The sequence below is a fragment of the Ruditapes philippinarum genome, unplaced genomic scaffold (genome assembly GCF_026571515.1).
Source record: "Ruditapes philippinarum isolate M1 unplaced genomic scaffold, ASM2657151v2 ctg18_1_1_1_1, whole genome shotgun sequence".
Lineage (NCBI taxonomy): Eukaryota > Metazoa > Mollusca > Bivalvia > Venerida > Veneridae > Ruditapes > Ruditapes philippinarum.
In genome coordinates this window covers 27,766-48,628 of record NW_026861115.1, presented here as the reverse complement: position 1 = coordinate 48,628, position 20,863 = coordinate 27,766, and the positions used below count along the sequence as shown (strand labels likewise).

The following is a 20,863-nucleotide window of genomic DNA, read 5'->3' as shown; positions in this document are numbered from 1 at the left end:
AAAATGATGTGCTAATATTTGCTTTTAACTGGTAAAGAAGAAAGTTGACTCACAGGACATAAATATTCCTAGGAATCTATATGTCAAAATGTTATATTTTATTAGTTAAGGTTTCACATTTTTAATCATGAACAGTGAAGGGGAATTAAGTACATACATGTTATATTATTTGTTTATGATAATTATATATCCATGTGCTTAGAGTGCATTTTGTTTGTTTTTGTTGTTCATTTTGATGAAGAATCTCGAGAATAAAGGGGAAAATAACATGATGATATTGTGTGTCTTTTTTATAATTTGTATATTTACCTATACTGTTTTACGCGGAAGGAAAGCCTTCTTTTGTGTCTATATCCATAGAGTGGATTTTGAATAAGATTTTCTAGGGTAGCAGAGTGTTTGTGTTGTTGTTGTTTTGTTTGTTGTTTTTTTTCGCATTAGAGTATTGCTTTATAAGAAAATACCCTTCCAAGCTATTAAATGTTAAAATTAGATTTTCATTAACTAAGGACTATAATAGGCCATTTCAAATTCACAATATTGTCCCTTTTATGTAAGATTATTTTATTAATATTATTATCTGATAAACAAAACATCAAAGTGATAGAATAACGAAGATTATGGAATGATTGATATTTACGTTATAAGTAACTTATACTTTTCATTTCTTTCTGACAAATAAATTAAATGAAAGAATTGTAAGAGATTATTCTTTAAGTAAATTATTAGACCTGTATGGAATTCATTTGAAATAAAGAAAAATCTTTTCTTTTGATACATTCCCAATCATGTCATCTTAAATCTTGTTGATTATCATCCGATTATAATCCATTCAGCAAAACTTTTATGTCTCCTTTTCACGATAAATCGCGAAGATATCCGCATAAAGCACGCGACAGATGAGCGAGCTTTGATTGTATTGATATAAGTATATTAACCCCTTATGTAACGTATGTACAGTTTTGATAACTAATTGACCAGTTGTTTGTAAAATCCTTAATGCCATTGTTTGCGTTAATCACGTCTTTCAACGAGGAGCTAATGCAAAGCATAAGGTGCGATTATTTACTCAATAGTTCGCCACATTTTTATTGTTTGTCCATTCTTTCTTTAGTGTAATCTGCCAACGGTTGGTCAATTGCACAAAACATTACTCTAAACTGTTATAGGTACTTAATAGAGTAACAAAAGATAATGTGAAAGTCGATAGTTAACATGTTTAGTCCGGTAAATTATCCAAGCCATCAGACAATTGACACAAAAAGTTTGAGTAAAAAACTGTTTATGACACCTACTTGTAATTTTATATCTGTTCCCAGGCTTTGGTACAGTCATTTTAATTCCATCTGGCGGTCGAACAGTTTTATCTATATTTTATACTAGTTCTTAGCATATAGATCTTCAGAGTTCATAAGATACATTATATTTATTATTAATCAGTGCCTTGTGGGATATTTCTTATTTGACTAATAAGCGGCATTTTAAGTGAGGACTCTAGTCGCTTGCTACAATGTTGTTTAAGCAAAAAGGCACGAAACGACAAAGTTTCTCTGTTGAGAGCTTGGCAATAAGCAGTCACGATGAACAGCAGGAGCGTGATACAGACTCACCATATTTGTGCTATCTTGAGTCAAGGAAGTCACCTAGCTCTGTTGACTACAATTCAAATGACAATTTACAAAAATGGATTAACAGTGCACATGTGAATGGAATGCTCACAATGGACTTAAGGTTACCAGTGCCAGAAAATATGGTTCATGGTTCTTTTGAGAGGCAGACCACATTATTGCCTTCAATGTCTCATATGCCAAACCATTCTACACCTATAATGCCTTCGCCGAAACGACGACGTTTGGATTCCACGTGCACGCCACCATCATCTGACGAATCGTTTGCAGACGACAGAATGGTGATAGATACAAGCAACGTGAGTTGCCCGGAAGAGGAAAAACAAAGTCCTACGTCTACAGCATACGCGACCTCAGGTATGTAGCTGCAGTAACCTTATTTTAAAATAAACTTTGAACAACATTAATTTCTGATTTTCAAAACTTATTTAAAAACTTGCACTATATATTCCTTCTTTGGGATAAAATTTATTAATTCAGATTTTTCTGGGGATAAAAATTAAATGTTACACAAAATATTTACAAACATCTTTTTGCAATGATGGCCGGATATAAGATTACTTATTTACCTTAACCATTTGTCGTGAAAGTAAAAACCGAAAATATACGACGGTGCATTAGATTTTGAACAACATTAACTTCTTATTTTCAAAACTTTTTTTTTAAAAACTTGCACTATGTATTCCTTCTTTGGGATAAAATTTATTAATTCAGATTTTTCTGGGGATAAAAATTAAATTTTACACAAAATATTTACAAACATACACTTTTAATTTTATTGCTTTTTTTTCTTTTTGCAATGATGGCCGGATATAAGATTACTTATTTAGCTTTTAACCATTTGTCGTGAAAGTAAAACCCGAAAACATACGCATTAGATTTTCTTAAGACTCTTTCAGCAAATTTTGATTTTACTCACTATATGTAAAAATAACAAGAAATATATCCAACGATTACTTTATTTTAAGATGTAGACAATGAGAGCACGTGCAGTGACGAACTGTCACGTGGACGGAAAAAGGCCCGCACAGCTTTCAGTGGAGAACAACTAAAGGAATTGGAGAAACGATACAAAACTCAAAAGTATCTAACTGCGAGCGATCGAACCAACATCGCAAAGGCATTGAAGCTTAAAGAACAACAGGTAATGTGACAATATTTTACTTTCATCAAATGAAAATACGTCTATTAGATTTCATACATGCACATGGTGTACTGGATTTTTAACATTATAAGACATTAGTATCAGACTAAAACTTCTTCAATATCAGACTAAAACTTTTTATACTAAAACATTAAATATGAATGGGTCTATTCTTTTATAACTGAAAATTCTGTACATATTAATCGGAAATGAAAAGCAAAAGACCAACATGTTTCCCCCAAGACTAGATATAATCTGTCAATTTGGTTAACAAAACATAGTGATGACATGTGCATTTAAAGGATTACATACTATTTAAGGTGATACTTTACCCGCGTATCCTGCTGTCTATGAGATAAAAGCATGTGTGACAGAGGTCAATGCGATTTAATAATTGCAATTACTTTGTATATAGTTATTACATTGCAGTTATACCGCCACCCCACCCCCCCCCCCACCAAATGTGTACAGAAGTCATTTAGCAGCCTGATTTGTCTGGGATGACAAATAAGTCTTCTCAAATCATGCAGTCAATCCAGTTCGATATCCCGTTGCATGTCTGCCTAATTTTAACTTATCCGAGTTCAACGTAGTAATTAAGATTAAAGATTGAGCATAAACAAACATTAAAATGTGTCATGACTTTTGATTTTGTAACATACACGAAATATTCTCTTTATCTAACAATATTTTATTTGGTTAAATCAAATGAAGATTAATCATGCCTATTATTATTATTATTATTATTTATTATTATTATTATTATTATTATTATTATAAAAGCATTTCAGAGTAGATCTAGGCAAAATCAGCTGAATTCATAAATTTCAAACTTCAGATATTTTATGTCTTTTCATATATATTACATACATGTATATTTTAAAATCATATGCTTATTACCTTTAATATCATTTGATCCTTTATCTATTCGTTATAATTTGTTTAAAAAAACCCAACAAAAACCAAAAAAAACAACATGCACATGTGCTTTATTAAGTTAGGTTATTATTTTAGGTGAACTATAGGCCCAAAGAGCCGGATGTTGATTTATTTCGCAATGCATGTCCATAATGTATGTTGTAACACACGTCACTCAAATATACATTTTAAACAAACTAACAGTATTGTCTTGTTTTATAGGTTAAGACATGGTTTCAAAATAGACGCATGAAAGAGAAGCGCCAACAACGGGAAGAGGAACAGTCTCAGGCTTTTTGTTTGCCTACAGGTGGCGTTGATGTCGCCCAGTTAGCTGCGTTCGGTATTTGCCCACCACCTTTTCATTTAACCTCTCCAAATCCAACCAACCAAACATACGGCAGGATGCCGTCACCGATAGATATGAGACTTCCTACAGGGCAACAATTATCCTCTCCCAACGGAAATACGACCAGGCAACCTCATATGTTTCCAAATGCACATCCTACAGGGTTGGATAATGCTGTGTTACAAAAAATACACCACACAAGTGACATTCAGAATATACTTAGAAATGACACTGCACGTGATAAGATGAACTCATTTGCAAGCGCGAGTAGACTTCATGTACCATTAGCAGTGTACCCAGGAAGACATAGCTTGCCTAATATGGGTCATTCGCCGAATACTTCTGGATATCATTTCGTAAACCATGCAAGGTGATGTTTTATAAATGCTGTTTGAAATGTAGCTATACGTTGTGTAAATTGTAATCTAGAAATTACGATAGCACCTGAACATTGTTTACTTTATGAAATGTACGTATTTGGGATGTTTCAAATTGAAGATGTTGGTATAGTGCTAATGATTCCACTCAATAAATTCAGCGGCAATGCCAAAATGAAAACGAGACACACCATAGATTCGGCTTAATAGAACTTGCTTTTCCGTTTATATGTACAATTTAATTGAGTATATCTACATAAGTTTTAGCAAATGGACATTTTTACGCTTTTACAATTTCTATTTTTCAGCTATTTCATTTTCAGTTCATAAAGTTGTATTATTAAGTCTTGTGTATATACAATAAATGCTTCGTTTTTGTATTAAATATTTATAAACATTTTATTGTCATTATATGTATCGAAAAAAAATCTAAAAACAAAACAAACTAGAGTTATAGTTGTTATTAATTTATTTTCGATGCTTAGATTTTGGTCAACATTACAACATATACATATGACATGTCACGCCGTATGTTACACCACTTAAATGTAATGTGGTAAAACTTTTTGGTAGTACCCTATACAAAGGAAGGGAGGTAACTTTTCACGTTTCAAGATGGCTTCAAAATTGACACAATTCACCCAGTGGGGTAGAAAAATCGTCGCTGTTGGGCGGAATTATAGGTAATTGTTCTGTGACAACGGTGACAGCATGTGTAATAACTGATATCAAACCTGAAAATATTTGTAAAATGTATAACTTTGTCCCTTATCTTGAGTGAATGAAAGTTACAATTTTACTTGCAAATACAGGCTGTGTATAAAAGTTTTTATCATACAAGAAAGTCAGCAATCTAGACTTTCTATAGAGACATGCAGCTATCTGTCTTAAAGTCCAATAAATTTATTTACCAGCTGATCTAAGTCAGTTGCTCTCGTGACAAATGTGCACAGGGCTTTAAATAGGGAGTGTAGGACAAAAGCCCCCCCCCCCCCGGACGAAAGCCCCCCTTCTAAAAATGACAAGGTGGACAAAAGCCCCTCCCATGAAATTTACACATAGGACAAAAGCCCCCCCCATCAAAAATAGAGGTTGGACAAAAGCCCCCGTCCCCAACCCCCATCCAGCAAAAGCCCCGCTAAGGTTTATAGACCAGACTGATAACTATCTTTTTTCACACGCCCAGTGTTAGGGAACTTGGGTTATACTACAAATAAATCTAGACAAGTATGCGCCTTCCACTTTTATTTCCTTGATAAGCATTGATAAATGATTCTCTGAAAATATTTACATTTGTACTGTACAATATATAATAAACATAAAAACATTCATATCATCAATGAATTATATACGAATTACACAATAAATCAAATTAGAACTTTGTACATTTAAATTTAAATCTTAATGTAAATTATCTTTTAAAACAATTGCATTTTTGACTTGTCTCAATACATCTAGTTCCGGAATGAAACTGATGAGATTCTCAATAACAATGTTTCATGGACTGGGGGGCTTTTGTCCTACCTGTCTACCTGTATTTTTCATGGGGGGGCTTTTGTCCAATGTGTAAATTTCATGGGGGGGGTTTGTCCACCTTGTCATTTTTAGATGGGGGGGGGGCTTTTGTCCGGGGGAGGGGGGGGCTTTTGTCCGTATCCCTTAAATAGGGGGGAAAATAACAATTTTAGAGGGAAAAAAGCATTTTGAAAAGAATAGTTTGAGAAATGGAACTTAGCCCAAAAAAAAGTCAGAAAGGGGAAAAATTTTGCCAAAATAAATTTTAATATTATCTGTCCTTTTGAAATGACATCATATTTTAACAGTGAACATGTATTATACCAAGCTTGAAGTGAATATGTTTGATAATTTCTGAGAAAATAGACTTTAATTAACGCTATCCCAGCTAGTGGTTATGCTAACCTTTCCTTAAGGTCCATTTTCTAAGTAACATAAAAAGCTATTCACTTCAAACATGGTATACATAAGCAACATGTTTTAATATTAACACAAAAGATAACCATTTCAAAAGGACAGATAGTCCTGAAATTAATTTTAAGTAAAGCCCCTTTTTCAACTGAAGATTTTTTGCCATGCCTAATAATGGTCATTGGTTATTACCTTTTCATTAACCCTTAACATGCTAATTATCTAAATAGACTTGTCTCACTTTTAATCTGAACAAAACTATTCATGATTTTGAAGAAAATTTCAAAATATATATACTTCATTCATAGAAAATTTCAAACTATATAATAGACTTGGTTTGCACAAGTTTATATATCTATACAGGTTTTTGCAAAAAATGGATGAGTTTGATATAGACCTGTTAACTTTACCATTTCATGCTTTCTAAAACAGAAAAAAATATTGAAATAGAAAATTCAGCCTTCATTCTTTTCATAAATATCATCAATAATCTTTAACTTTTGACCATCCGGGCTGAAAAACACCACTAAATTGATGTTCCTCCATTGTCTTAAGTTGACAAAGTTTAAAGACCTATCATTTAGTATGTAAAGTGTTAAAGGAAACAAAAAAAGTTTAAAACGGTTAATTTCACTATAAACAAATAACATTATAATCAAAAGAGGTATTTGGTGGCTATAGCACATTCAATTTAAGAATGTACCATATTTTTACATCTTACAATATTTTCACTACTTTGAAATTTGGCATTATGACATGTAACCGTGACCTCTACTTGTAAAGATTATATAACTATCATGGATGTTGAGAATATGCCACATATTTCTTACATCTTGTATTCCAGTTTCTATGATTCATTATCAAGTGCTGGAATTACAGTCAAGCATGATTTTCTCCTGCAGTCAACTTTCATTCAACATGCATTTACTTTGCATCATTAACAACAAAATGAATTTGTATGTTTCAGAGCACATGCTGCAGAACTTGGAAATCCAGTGCCACAAAAACCTATATTGTTTTTAAAACCAACTTCATCCTACATTACAGAGGGCGAAAATGTCAAGGTATTGAAATGATTTTTAGCTTATGAGGGGGCATAACTCTAAAAAAAGTTTGTGTCAAAATACCCAGGTGCAGTAGTTCACACGCTGACAGCAATTCTTAGCAAGTTGTAGCAAATATATACTGAAACAAAAAAGAAACTTTCTCTAAGTTTGAATGTAGATATGTTAGTACAGTTTTTCAATCCTTTTGAAACTCGATTTTATGTTGAACAAACATATCGGGCTTTTATACGGGGATTAGCTGACCAATTTTGCAAACAAAACGAGTTTTACAAGCTACTTCATGTATATAAGTGTGTACATCTAAGTGGTACCCTTGAACAACTAGCACATACTTTGCGAAAGTTTCTTTTTTGGTTCAGTATACTTACTGAAGTTACTTGTGACACATTTCTAAAAAGTTTCTTCATTTATATTTATTTATCAGCAGGTATAACTTTGCTGATGACACATTTGTGATAAAATACCAAAGTATAAAAGTTTAAATGTTGACATCTTTTCTTAAAAAGTTTCATGACTGTAGCAGTTATTGTAGTAGTTATACTTTTCACAAACTACAGTCTGCAGACAGATATTGTGACTTTTTGAAAAATTATCAGGGGGCAAGGCAGCTGATCTCAAATAAATTTGCGTTAAAATGCCCAGATGTTTAAGTTTAGATACTGGAAACTATTTAGAAAGTTTCATAGCTTTAGCAGTTAATACTTTTGGAGATTATATACATAACAAAAACAGACTGTATGAACTGACACCAGGGCAGGACAAGGGTAAATCTCTATGCCTCCCCTACTGAAAACATTAGCATATAAAAATAATTCGGCAAATTACAGACGGCTCAATATAGCTATATACCCATAAAAACTTGTCATTGTTGTCTATATTGCAATCTTTGCAACAGCAATGTTCCAATTCCAATTTCATTATATCAAATATGCATTTTTTAAATTTCAGATTCCAATTGGATGCTCTTCTCTTCATCACGAAGTTGAACTGGGAATTGTGATTGGAAAATCAGGTTCGGCAATACCGGAACAAGATGCAAGTAATCATATAGGTGGATATGTTCTTGCACTTGATATGACAGCACGGGATTTTCAGGATGAAGCCAAGAAAAAGGGCCAGCCATGGTCACTTGCCAAAGGTTTTGATACGTCTTGCCCTGTTAGTGGTTTTATTGACAAAGATAAAATTTCAGATCCAGGAAATGTTCGTTTGTGGCTGAAGGTGAATGATACTACTAAACAAGATGGCAGAACTAGTGATATGATTTTTAGCATTCCTTATCTTATAAGTTATATAAGCAGATATTTTAAGCTAGAAGAAGGGGATGTAATTCTTACAGGAACGCCCGAAGGGGTGGGACCTGTTGCCAGTGGTGATGTGATAGAGGCGGGACTAGGGGATATCGTCAATATGAAATTTAAAATAGACCAAGCTAAATAGGTGAAAAAGGGTTAATTTTCTTTAAAAACATTATGATAATCAGGAGAGGTGGTCATTTCGTTACTTTGTATTAATTGGAGAGTGCCAGTATATCCAGGAATTCCTATGTGAGAGCTTGCACTTGCCATTACTTAAACTTAATTACTTTTAACATTGACATATCTAAAGTAGATTCTGGGTCAGAACCTTGCAGTAAAACATACAATTCTGAACATAGTTAAGATGTTCCTCACAAAAATAGACATAAAATATTTTTGATTCAGAGTACTATTTGTTAGGCTATAGCACTTGAGATTTAATCTAGCAGAAGCTTTAAACTTAGCTGTTACTCCAAGTCATGTGCATTTCACAATGCATGATAAAATCTATACATTTGTACAGAAATTTTTATAAAATATTGCATAATTGTTATGAAAATTGTCCCCACATTTCCATCAAGGAGACTGTGGTACTTTTATTTCTGAAGTGGCATTTGCAGACTGTACAAGATATTTTCATAATCAGCAACAGCGCTTTAAAATATACTAAATTTATCATAGCCAAATAGTGGTTATGGCAAACAAATAAGCACAATACTTTAAATCCTCTCTAGTTTTTATATTAAATGCAGCTCACTGTATATACCGTAAACAGTGTTTCTTTATCTGATTTAATGATCCTTTCCTAAAATGAAGTCTAAAAATTATAATTCTCAATTGCCATAAACTTATAATTTGATGTCAACTCTTCTTCATTGATTTTTGTTAATCAGGAATTTATGCTTATAATGTTATGTGATCTCATTTGTTAAATTATCAAAATAAAAAAAATTGCTTATAATTATGTATATATTTAATTTATAAGATTATTGTATTGATTAAAGTTTCAAATTTAACCATATTAGCTTTGAATGTTTATTTTTTCATACACCCCCCAAAAATATAGTAATTGAACCATATTAACCTAAATTACATGTGTCACACTTGTAGTCCCGATAATGAACATGTGTGTTTCAATCCCTCATTAAATGATGATTAAATGGTTCGAATACACATTTTCATATTACCTGAACTTTGATCCCTAAGTGTGACCTTGACAACAGGCACTTGAATTATGCATGTGACGCTTTGCCTTACAATGGTGAACATTTGTGCCAAGTTATATTGAAATCCCTCTATGCATGTAAAAGTTTTGCTCCGGACAAGCATTTTTCAATGACCTCTTAGTGTGACTTTGACAGTCCTACAGACTTTGTTTATGCGCATGACACTGCTTCTCATAGTGGTGAACATTTCTATGAAGTTTCATTAGAATCCATCCACATGTGTAGGAGATATGCTCTGGACAAAATCTCTTTATTTCATCATCTTTGTGACATTGACCTTGCACATAATTTTATTAACCTAAATTATATATTTCACACCTGTAGTCATGATGACCATTTATGTTTCAATCCCTCAAAAAATGATGACTAAATGACCAGAATACTTATTTTCATATTTTTCTGAACTTTGACCCCTGCGTGACATTGACTGCAGGGACCTAAATTTTGCATGTGACACTCCGCCTCACAATGGTGAACATTTGTGCCAAGTTATATTGAAATCCCACTATGCATGTAGAAGTTCCAATGACCAAGTATGACTGACCTAGAGACCTGGTTCATGTGCGTATAGTGGTGAACATTTCTGTGTAGTTTCATTAAAATTCCTCCTTGTGTGTAGGAGATATGCTCCAGACAAAATTGTAGACGCCACCCGCCCGCAGGGGGGAAACTATATGACCGGTTTTTCAAATGGGGGTTTAAAAACTACTACTCATGACAATTATAGATCTCCTTAGTTATCCAGCAGAAACAAATTGTCTATGGATGGATGGACAAAGCCATAACCATAAAACAACAAACAATAGGGTATAACACTTTAAACACAATTATGTATTTACAGAAATTTTATTCATTCAAAAATACATAGTATCCTTCTGGCACTCGCTAATAATATTTTCTTTCTGCACTTTTTCTTTGTTATGCATACTTATGCATAATTTGTTTTACATATTATATGAGAAAACACTGTTCCATGTCCTGATACAGTGCAAAAGCTCCAATAATTATCTTAAGTTGTTTAAAAGTTCACTTCACAAATATGTTCAAACATTAAATTATAAATTTGATTCTATTCATCGTCCAAAAGAAGTGGTTTTCTGATTTCAGGCAATTCTCCTGCTGGTTCGCCTTGGACTTGTTTCAACAACAGATATGCATCCTCTGCAAAATAAAAATCAAATTGTTATGGACACCAATCATTTTGTTGATATTTTCTAAAAATGAATGGACGGAAGGGGTGGTCGTTTGAAGTTGGCTGGGTAGGGTATGATAATTTTCTATACTGACTGTCATAAAGGGGCATCAAAAGCATTTAAGTGACCACAATTTACTATAAATTTGGTCCAAATGTGCAACTTTTAACATGAATTTTTCCTTAAAATGTTGGCAACAATATTAGATTTTCTCTCCTCAATGCAATCATTAAACTGTAAAGAGACAGGCCAGCCAAACCACAAGAGACATGTCAAAATTCTAAGCCTGTGTCATTGCAGATTTTATTTGGGTAGAGTGACATTCCATACAAACTTTTTTTACTGTTTGATATTAGAACCAGCACCAAGCATGATTTTATTATCAGTTTATTATTCATAAAAAAATCCAGTTATGGGTATTGTAAAAATAAATGACCCATAATAATGAAATTGCAAACATGCCTAATTCGGAACCCCAACTGCATGATGGCATCTGGCCACTTTAAAGCAATAGCTAAGATCTACCTGATACCAATTCAGTGCAAGTGTGGTTCATATGAAGCTGTCTTCATGCAGTAAAACAAAAAAAGTGGATGACAAACACCCATCTAGCTCATAATATAAAATTACATGGTCACAAAAGAGATACTACTTTCTGTTCACAGTGATATCACACCGTAGATATAGCACAAAGAAGTAGATCAATCACAGACATTACTTTTTAATTAAAGCTCTTAGCAAAACAATGAAATGAATGTTTATGCTTAGTAATGTACCTTGACAGTGATGAAACTTTTTTGTGTTGGATTTATAGAAATGTTTGCATAATTTTTTTTTGTATAATATTATAAATTTAGGTTCAGGTTAGAGGGCATTGAAGTTAAAGCTACATCCTATTTGGCAGTTGAGTTATTACAGCTGCTTAAACCCTTTACCTGATAGTAACGACAGAGATTAGCCTTTGTCAACAGTTTAGAGCCATGTCATGAACCTGCATATCCGTACAACCTGAACAGGTTCTTCATTGCTGGCAAGGCTTTATACTTTTGGTGACTCAATTTTTTTTTTTTTTTTAATTCAAATGCCTTAAACTTGAATAAATTACACCTAATTCAAAGAAAGGCAAATTTATTCATAATAGTTAATACAAATTCAGAGGTTAAGGGTGAAGTGCAGAGAGCTTTATAAAATGACACTTACCGTCACCCTTATCGATGAAGAATCTGTATTTTCTAGCCTTGATGAACTCGTGAAGAATTTCATCTCTTTCATTTATGGCCTCTTGCACAGGCTTTAAGCTATCTGGAAAAAAATAGCATTAATGTTATGTCAGTAAGTGTTAGCTATCGTTGAAGTGCACACCAAAAACATTGAATATTTGTTGGATTGTGGATCATATGGCAGGTGGCAATTTGATCTTAGTTTTTATATGTATCTTAGAAAATCAGTAAGTTGTATTTTTTTTTAAACTTTGCATTAATGTATCAGAATACTGTATGATACTAGGAACACTGACATATTAAAAGGCCCTGCTATTCCTTAAGCAATAAGCAATGATAACACGATGATATCATAGTAGGCCTGTTGTACACTTTCTCATCAACTACAACATTTTGCCCCACTCCTTTCAAGCAGCAGATCTCAAAATAAATATTCACAATGTTGGAGGATGATTAAACATAGCTGATCATTTAAAATAAAGATCTCACAAGATGAAAGGTACTTACTTAATCTCCATGCACCATAAAATATCCCTGACAAAAACATTGCCCACCTTCCAGTCTGAAAAAAGAGAGGCAAAATACATAGATCAACAATTATTAAAACCTTTTTTAAATAACATCTCCCCTTTTAAAAGTGAACAAGAGCCATGTCAACATGGCCATCCCCCGCCGAATGTGTTTGCTCATTGGAAGAATGTATATGTAGTAGAGCGGAATAATTCCATTTTAAGAGGTCTTTTGGTAATGAAAACTGATGGCTATAGTGATTACAGATTTGAAACCTATGTGAATACTGATGGCTGAAAATAACAAGAGCTGTCCGTAAGACAGCGCGCTGGACTTTTTTATTGCTTGCCAATAAAAAAAGTTTTTGCAGTAAAAGGCAATACAAGAATCTCTGTATTTTTAAAGTGAACTAGTTGTTTGATACCCTTGAATATTACAGCAATGTTTATATGACATAATTTATGGTAAAGTGAACAAGTGGATAGGAATGAATTTTTTTAGATTTTTTAAGTTTTTTAGTGCTTGCCTATAATACAAAACATTGACAGTTAAGGGCCATAATTCAAATAAAATCTTTGACAGAATTACCTTCTCCTGGACATGTTTGGGAATCATGATTGTAAACAAGTATTCCAACTTTCAAATTAATATCTCAAACAGTTCAGTCAAAAAGTGGACTGGTACTAAAAACTTAACCAAGATTCTAAGTCGATAAAAGGCCTTAATTTTTAAAACAAATCCTTGACAGAGTTACCTTCTCTTGCGTACAGATGGGGGTAATGATGTGAAATAGCATTAAAAGTTTCAAAGCAATATCTCAAAGGGTTAAGGCAATAAGTGGATTTTACCCATATTCAATGTATTTTCTAAGTCAAAAAGGGGCATAATTCTGTCAAAAACCTTGACAGAGTTATGTCCTCTTGTCTGTTGATGAAGGTCGTGATGGTAAACAAGTATGGTCAGTTTCAAAGCAATACCTCCAATGGTTTTGAAATAAAGTGAGGTGGTACAAAAAACTTAACCAAGCTCAATACACTTTCTAAGTCAAAAAAAGGGCCATAATTCTGTCAAAAACCTTGACAGAGTTATGTACTCTTGTCTGTAGATGGAGGTTATGATGGTGAACAAGTATGGTAAGTTTCAAAGCCATACTTGTAATACTTCTGAAATAAAGTGGGGTGGTACGAAAAACTTAACCAAGGTGTGACGCCAACGCCGACGCCGGGGCGAGTAGGATAGCTCCCCTTTTCATAGAAAAGTCGAGCTAACAAAGGGCAGTTACTGAAAAATAATGCAGGGTAGGTTATCATTCTTGTGTGCTGCATCCCTCCTCAGTAAAATCTATCCACCTATGAAGTTTCAAGTTGATACCTCAAATACTTTTTGAGAAAAAAATTGAATTGAAAAATTAAGTATGAAAAAGAACAAAGGGCAATAACACAACAATTATAAAAGGTAGAGTTATCATTCTTGTGCAGTGCACACCTCCTGAGTGAGATCTATGCACCTATGAAGTTTCATTTTGATATCTCAAAGGCTTTTTGAGTTATGCTCTGGACAAAAATTAATTTTGAAAAATAACAAAGGGCAATAACTCAAAAATAATGCAGGGTAGAGTTATCATTCTTAAGCACTGCACTCCTCCTCAATGAGATCCATCCACCTTTGAAGTTTCAAGTTGATACCTCAAATACTTTTTCAGATAAGCTCTGGACAAAATAGCATGAAAAAAAACAAAGGGCAATAACTCAAAAATTGTATAGGGAAGAGTTATCATTCTTGCGCACAACATTCCTCCTCAATAAGATCTATCCACCTATGACATTTCATGTTGATATCTCAAACACTTTTTGAGTTATGCTCCACTCAGGTGAAAAATTAGGTATGAAAAATAACAAAGGGCAATAACTCAAAAATTATGAAAGGTAGAGTTATCATTCTTGTGCACTGCACACCTCCTGAGTGAGATCTATGCACCTATGAAGTTTCATGTTAATATCTCATAGGCTTTTGGAGTTATGCTCTGGACAAAAATCAATTTTGAAAAATAACAAAGGGCAATAACTCAAAAATCATGCAAGGTAGAGTTATCATTCTTGTGCACTGCACTCCTCCTCAATCAGGTCTATCCACCTATGAAGTTTCAAGTTGATAACTCAAATACTTTTAGAGATATGCTCCGGACAAAAATGTCGGACGGAAGGACGGAAGGAAGGTCGGAGACTATTTCTATATCCTCCGCCGAAATTTTTCGGCGGGGGATAACAAGAAGCATTGGACTCATTTAAAATTTAACTCCCGATTCTGCAGTTGTTCAGTAATAAATAATTCATTTTCCTGTTTATCATGGGCAGATACTGTCTAGTATTCTAAAAGTAAACTTGCAAATAGCATAGAGCTCAGCAATAACCCCAACAGCATAATAATAATAATCTATTATCTTTATTTAGAGAAAGTATCACATTAAGAATATACAACAGCAATCATATTTATCTTATTTCCAATGTGACCTTCTGAAACAACGACAACAACAGAACTTGCATTTAGGTAAACATGTATAATATGTGTCATTTTTTTAATAAGATTACACTTGAAAGACACTCAACTTAACAATTTGTTTAAACATACATATATGTCTATTGCTTCATTTATTTGTTTGTTGTTCATTCACATTAACATCAAGATATGTGTAACGTTTGTATTTTTTGATTATCAACATTGCGAATATTTAAAGAAATGTCCATGCCATGATAAGAAAATGTGTCTTTATAATTTGTTTTAGGTTTTGTCCATAATACAATTTTTTTCGTGAGCTAGATTTTAAATAGTATATTTTGTTATCCCATAAAGTTGTCAATTCTTTCCAATCCATGTTATTTAAAAATTTAAAAACAAGATCCGCCTGGTAATATTTACACGGTATGCCTAAAATACAAGTGACTTTTTTTATGAAAGTGAGCGAGTGACTTTAAAAATATGAATTACAGAGTTTTAATAGAATTTTAAAGTAAAATCACAGTTTGTAGAAGTATATTATTAGAAACTAATAATATCTACGATGATTACTCCCCATTTATTTGCATAATTTCTATAAGCAAGTTCTGAGATCTTCTTTTCGCTCACATTGAAAACTACGAAAAGTGACTTATCTATCAAGGAATGGTAACCAGTTAAGAGATTGGAAAAGCTCCACTGAAGTAGATCTTTGTGGTTGCTGTAAAATGATTTCAGCAATTCCTTTTTGTACATTACAAACATTATTTATGTAGTTTGTGTTTCCTTTACCCCATATAATACAACAATAGTCAATAATGGGCAATAATTATATAAGGTATATATTCATAAATTAAACACATGAATATTTATAGGGGCCCCTACTAATCAGCATTTTCCAGTCTTTGAGGGTCCAAGTCTCCAAACACTGACAATTAGAGACTGTTGATTAATAGGTTATTATACAAATTGACAGTCTCTTGGTTAAACGGTTAACCGTAAGTTAACTGATATAGTCGAATCGCCCCCCAAGTGAAATCGGCCTCAAGTCAGATCGGCCCCATTCTTTTATTTTCTTTATTCATTTTTCATTTTCTTTTTTTTTTATAAATGTTGCATGCATATTGATAAAAAAAACAATTGTGTGGATGAGAATACCAAATGACAAACCATTGATTACAAAGAAAACAAGAACAAAACATATAATAATCAATCTAATTTATTGCCCGAGTATAACGTTTAACTTCAATGTACTTTAAACATATGAAACAGGATACATGTTATTTATTGTAACTGTATGAAGCATATGAGGTTTTTCACACAAATTATTGTCACTTCTTATCACTGAACATTACTCTGCTATTTTCTATTATTTTAATAAAGTTATTAAAAAGAACAAATGGCAATTTTACAATTAAGTCCATCAACGTAAGTAATCTCCAAAATTAAAGGAAAATAATCAATGCACAAAAGATCACTAAGTAACTAACAGTTAACAGTAAAATACACTTTTGACTGTTGCTAGAAAAATCACTTCACACAAAATTGTTTGTTATAGAAGCCGAATTCAATGCATGATAACTTGAGACAAGGACTGAATTGTTAGACACATGATAATTGTTTGTTTCTCACACAATTATTTATCTTCAAACGCAGACCGACTTTATATGAAGATATTTAATTGTATTTAAATGTAGAAATCAATCAACAATCATAGCACACCTGCATAATTACATAAATAACAATTATCACTAGCATTAAAGTTTTTCAATTTTGTAATGAATCATTTTAATTGGTACATTTAAGTTATTAAAGCGCAATTTTCAGTTAATAACCTTACCTAGTCCTTCATTGAAAGACATTGCATTTTCTTTTTTTTACAGTTTGATGTTTATCGGAAAATGTGAATTTGACCCATGTAAAAAATAGCTTCAAATCCGCGGTTACGTCTAAATATTTGGACTAATTTTAACCAAAACAGGATGTTTCACAAAAATAACTGACTATTTTGGGACCGATATGACTAGTTTTGGTGCCGATTTGACTTTTTAAAAATTGTTGTGTGGTCGATTTGACTAATTTTGAGGCCGATTTGACTAATTTTGGGGCCGATTCAACTTGGGGCCGATTTTACTAGTTTGCCTAGAAATATGACATTTTATCAGGTCTAGGATTTCATGATATTTACGGACAATCTGTAAATTTATGGACCATCTATAATTTCACAGATTTTTCTATCTGTAAATTTATAGACATTAAATGCGAAAATAGTATAAGTTGTATTAAAATTAAAAACCGCAGGTTAGTAAGAATAAATTTACTGATTATATGATTAAATGTAACAGTATGATAAGATTCAGAACAATTTGATGACTTTCAATTTTCACTTATAACAAAAATTTCAAAGTCATCATACAAAGATGAAACTTATCTCATTACCTTTGTCACGGATTTATATTACAAGGATCGGACACTTTCGTTTAGCTTAAAGTCCCGTCGCGCGCATGCGCGGAATCGGATAAAGGTGGACAGATGAGATGGCGGAACGCTCGGAGTGCAAAATATGACAGATTTTCACAAGAGTATGTGGTGTTATTGCAGCTTTGTGAAAAATTATACACATATGAATGTATTGATACAGTATTATTTTGTGCAGCTAAAGTAATAATATATGAAAATACGCCGTTAGAACGCTGCGACGCTTAGTTAAAAAGTACCTAATTTAAAAAATATTCGCTTATTGTTTAGGCATTCTCTCTACACCTTGACGCCCTTTTACGTCAAACATAAATTATTACCGCGATTCAGTTTAAGATAATTATTTTTAAAAGGTTTAATGGTGGCATTGCAAAAAAATATTTCTTGACTGCTAAAATACTTTTAAAGAAATTCATGTTTGAAATGTGTCTTTATTTCTGTGAATTATTTCCAAATGATTTGTACATTTTTTATTTGATATACCTGTATATCAGTATAAATATAGTGTATATTCTACCACGGATTTATATTGTAATGTAAATCCGTGATTCTACTAATTAGTGTATTAAATATATTTTCAGATCATTCTAGACATTCATTCATATATAGATGAATTCATTACATTGGCAAGGAAGAAACTTTTATTGGCATACAGAACAGCTGTTTTATAATATATTTTTTTTTTAAACAGATTTTTTCATATCCTTCACAATTCACGTCAAATGATTTATTCTTCATATGTTTATTTTCATTATTTTTCAAAGAAAGGACTATACAAATTAAGTTGTTTATTTTCAATTTCATTTATAAATGTTAATAAATAAAATAGATTTACATTGTATTTATATATATCCTATTCAGAATCATTTTCTTACCACACATGCCATGGACTGTAGTTAAAGACCGCGCACATACAAAATATACATTCAAATTCTATTTGTTTTTGAAGATTGAGTGTTGAAATTATCACATGTAACCTGATAATGAAAATAAAGTTTTTCAATTATCACTTGTTACTTGGTAATTAACCCCCTTCAAAAGTAATTAAACTTCAAAGAAATTTAAGTGATGTGTAAAAAATAAGCAACAGTTACTTTTATTTCGCATAATACTGACTCAAACTGTAAAGATTTTTATTGTTTTTTAGCATTACATTAAAAAATATCAGAAATATCTTTCTACAGGCATTCAGATAAAAAGAATAATTAAAATATACGAGTGAAATAATTAAAATATACGAGTGACATTATAAAGGCCGTAATCGAGACAGCCACAAGAGAGTACTTTACTGTTACGATGATTGTCTACTTCACTGCACCGACATTTGAAAACAGATTTACAAAAAAATAATACTAATGATATAAATGATGAAGAAAATTTAATTATCCTATGAAAATGGCAATAAATGTACTGACAATATCAGCAATATCTTGTATTTAAAAAATGAATAAATTTACTTCACGTGTTGAGCGAATTGTAAAGCCCGCAATACATTACCCGTAAAACAATTGTGCGTCAATTAATTTGACTACATAACCAAATAAATCTTAAATATTGCATCTTTGATCAACTGTGAATAACTTCCATCGGCTTCTTTTTTTATTAATTTTGAAATTGAATTTATTATGTTACCGTAATAATAAATTTCAAATATCTGCTTTTTATATAAAAAATGTAAATTTACCGGGGATTTCGTCAAGTTAATTTCTCAATCATCGTTGCGGACAGATAATCTGTATCTTTAAAAAACAAATTAGATATTTGAATTAAACAAGCATTTTCCTTGAAAATAAACTTTAAATTTCAAAAATCGGATAATAAATGGAAAAGCTATATGGTATTTGGTAAAGTAGGTATCCGTTGCGAACGGGCATTTTCGCTTAGCGCCGATAAATTATCGATCAATGTACCTTTATCGGGTGCACAACAAGATATTTAAGCATTTATATAGGGTTAACTGGGAGTGTCCGATCCCTGTAATATAAATCCGTGCCTTTGTTAATAGAAACAATCAATATAACAACTTGTTTTAAGCTGTGGATTTTAGTATAAAACTAAAATCAGCAAATTTAACATTGAGGATCTGTAAATTTATGGACTGAAAAATCTTTAAATTTAAAGACTATCCATAAATTTACTGACAGTCCATAAATATCATGAAATCCTAGACCTGTTTATGACCCGTGCCAAGTTGACCCTTTACCATGTTAAGCCTTTTGCTAGGTAAATTTAAATTCTACATTAATAAATCCTGCTTACTTCAAGTAATAACCAAAACCTAAGTTCATATTGACAGACGTAACTGTTCAGTCAGTGACAGTGCGGTAAATTCGTGGGTGGTGGGGAATTTTATTTTGAAAGTTTTAGACCAATGTTCTATTTAACGTGACGTCTAGAGTTAACATTTCAATATATTACATTCATACCTTAACCAATGCCGACGGTGCCTTTGGAGGCATCTGCGTCATTGGGTTGACGGAAGGGTTTTTTGGCGTTCCGAACGGCATGATTGTTGCGATTGCCGAAGGTCAGGACGCATTCGGAATACTTGCCGATCATCCACGCCTGACGGAAAGAGCCGAAAAGTTGAAAAGTTGTGACTTGTAGCGAAAAGAGCATGACCGCAAAATGTGAAATGTAGTTTTACACAGGGCTACAGAAGATTCCAAGAATACAAGTTTGTGATTTTGTTATTTAACAACGTGTGATATATCAAGTACTGAAAGCTTTTAAATACGACTTATGAATTATAGAATATAATAACATCATAAATTTATAGTACAAAGCGTGTTAAAATAGCATAAGAAACTTTGCAGTATCAGGAATTTGGCAATTTATATGGAATAGAAATAGGTTAATAAAGAAAGGCAAAGCTTTAAAGATGTACAAGTTAAGACAAATTCAAAAGGGTTAAAATACTTCTTATTTAAAATCAGAGTCTCACATCATGTAAATTTTTCAAAAAAAAAAACGCGCGCGTGCGCGCGCGCGCACACACACACACACACAGAACAGATCCAGGACCATTCCAACCTT

At 32.4% G+C, this 20,863-nt stretch overlaps 3 protein-coding genes across 3 annotated transcripts; 2 read left to right on the top strand and 1 right to left on the bottom strand.

Annotated features, from left to right (window-relative positions):
• Positions 1-1,082: 1,082 nt before the first annotated feature.
• Positions 1,083-4,866, top strand: LOC132714559 (homeobox protein vex1-like). Its single transcript, XM_060697449.1, has 3 exons — positions 1,083-1,985; positions 2,597-2,772; positions 3,913-4,866. Exons 1-3 carry the CDS (start codon positions 1,511-1,513, stop codon positions 4,411-4,413), a joined length of 1,152 nt encoding a protein of 383 aa, XP_060553432.1. The 5' UTR covers positions 1,083-1,510; the 3' UTR covers positions 4,414-4,866.
• An 89-nt stretch (positions 4,867-4,955) lies between these two features.
• Positions 4,956-9,631, top strand: LOC132714560 (acylpyruvase FAHD1, mitochondrial-like). Its single transcript, XM_060697450.1, has 3 exons — positions 4,956-5,099; positions 7,310-7,406; positions 8,358-9,631. The coding sequence occupies exons 1-3, from the start codon at positions 5,032-5,034 to the stop codon at positions 8,847-8,849; spliced, it is 657 nt and encodes a 218-aa protein (XP_060553433.1). The 5' UTR covers positions 4,956-5,031; the 3' UTR covers positions 8,850-9,631.
• Positions 9,632-10,760: 1,129 nt separating this feature from the next.
• On the bottom strand, positions 10,761-20,410 carry LOC132714561 (uncharacterized). The gene is made up of 4 exons (XM_060697451.1): positions 20,254-20,410; positions 12,854-12,908; positions 12,327-12,428; positions 10,761-11,094 (listed from the first exon to the last, which is right to left on the bottom strand). Exons 1-4 carry the CDS (start codon positions 20,332-20,334, stop codon positions 11,003-11,005), a joined length of 330 nt encoding a protein of 109 aa, XP_060553434.1. The 5' UTR covers positions 20,335-20,410; the 3' UTR covers positions 10,761-11,002.
• Positions 20,411-20,863: the final 453 nt, after the last annotated feature.

What these genes read in the sequence shown, in the direction of transcription:
- LOC132714559 (XM_060697449.1), top strand. Translation starts at nt 1,511, where the DNA reads ATGTTGTTTAAGCAAAAAGGCACGAAACGACAAAGTTTCTCTGTTGAG. An exon ending in TACAGCATACGCGACCTCAG is followed by an intron (nt 1,986 to 2,596) that starts GTATGTAGCTGC and finishes CTTTATTTTAAG; the next exon opens with ATGTAGACAATGAGAGCACG. An exon ending in TGAAGCTTAAAGAACAACAG is followed by an intron (nt 2,773 to 3,912) that starts GTAATGTGACAA and finishes CTTGTTTTATAG; the next exon opens with GTTAAGACATGGTTTCAAAA.
- LOC132714560 (XM_060697450.1), top strand. Translation starts at nt 5,032, where the DNA reads ATGGCTTCAAAATTGACACAATTCACCCAGTGGGGTAGAAAAATCGTC. An exon ending in GCTGTTGGGCGGAATTATAG is followed by an intron (nt 5,100 to 7,309) that starts GTAATTGTTCTG and finishes TGTATGTTTCAG; the next exon opens with AGCACATGCTGCAGAACTTG. An exon ending in CAGAGGGCGAAAATGTCAAG is followed by an intron (nt 7,407 to 8,357) that starts GTATTGAAATGA and finishes TTTAAATTTCAG; the next exon opens with ATTCCAATTGGATGCTCTTC.
- LOC132714561 (XM_060697451.1), bottom strand. Translation starts at nt 20,334, where the DNA reads ATGCCGTTCGGAACGCCAAAAAACCCTTCCGTCAACCCAATGACGCAG. An exon ending in CACCGTCGGCATTGGTTAAG is followed by an intron (nt 12,909 to 20,253) that starts GTATGAATGTAA and finishes CTCTTTTTTCAG; the next exon opens with ACTGGAAGGTGGGCAATGTT. An exon ending in CTTCATCGATAAGGGTGACG is followed by an intron (nt 11,095 to 12,326) that starts GTAAGTGTCATT and finishes TTTATTTTGCAG; the next exon opens with AGGATGCATATCTGTTGTTG.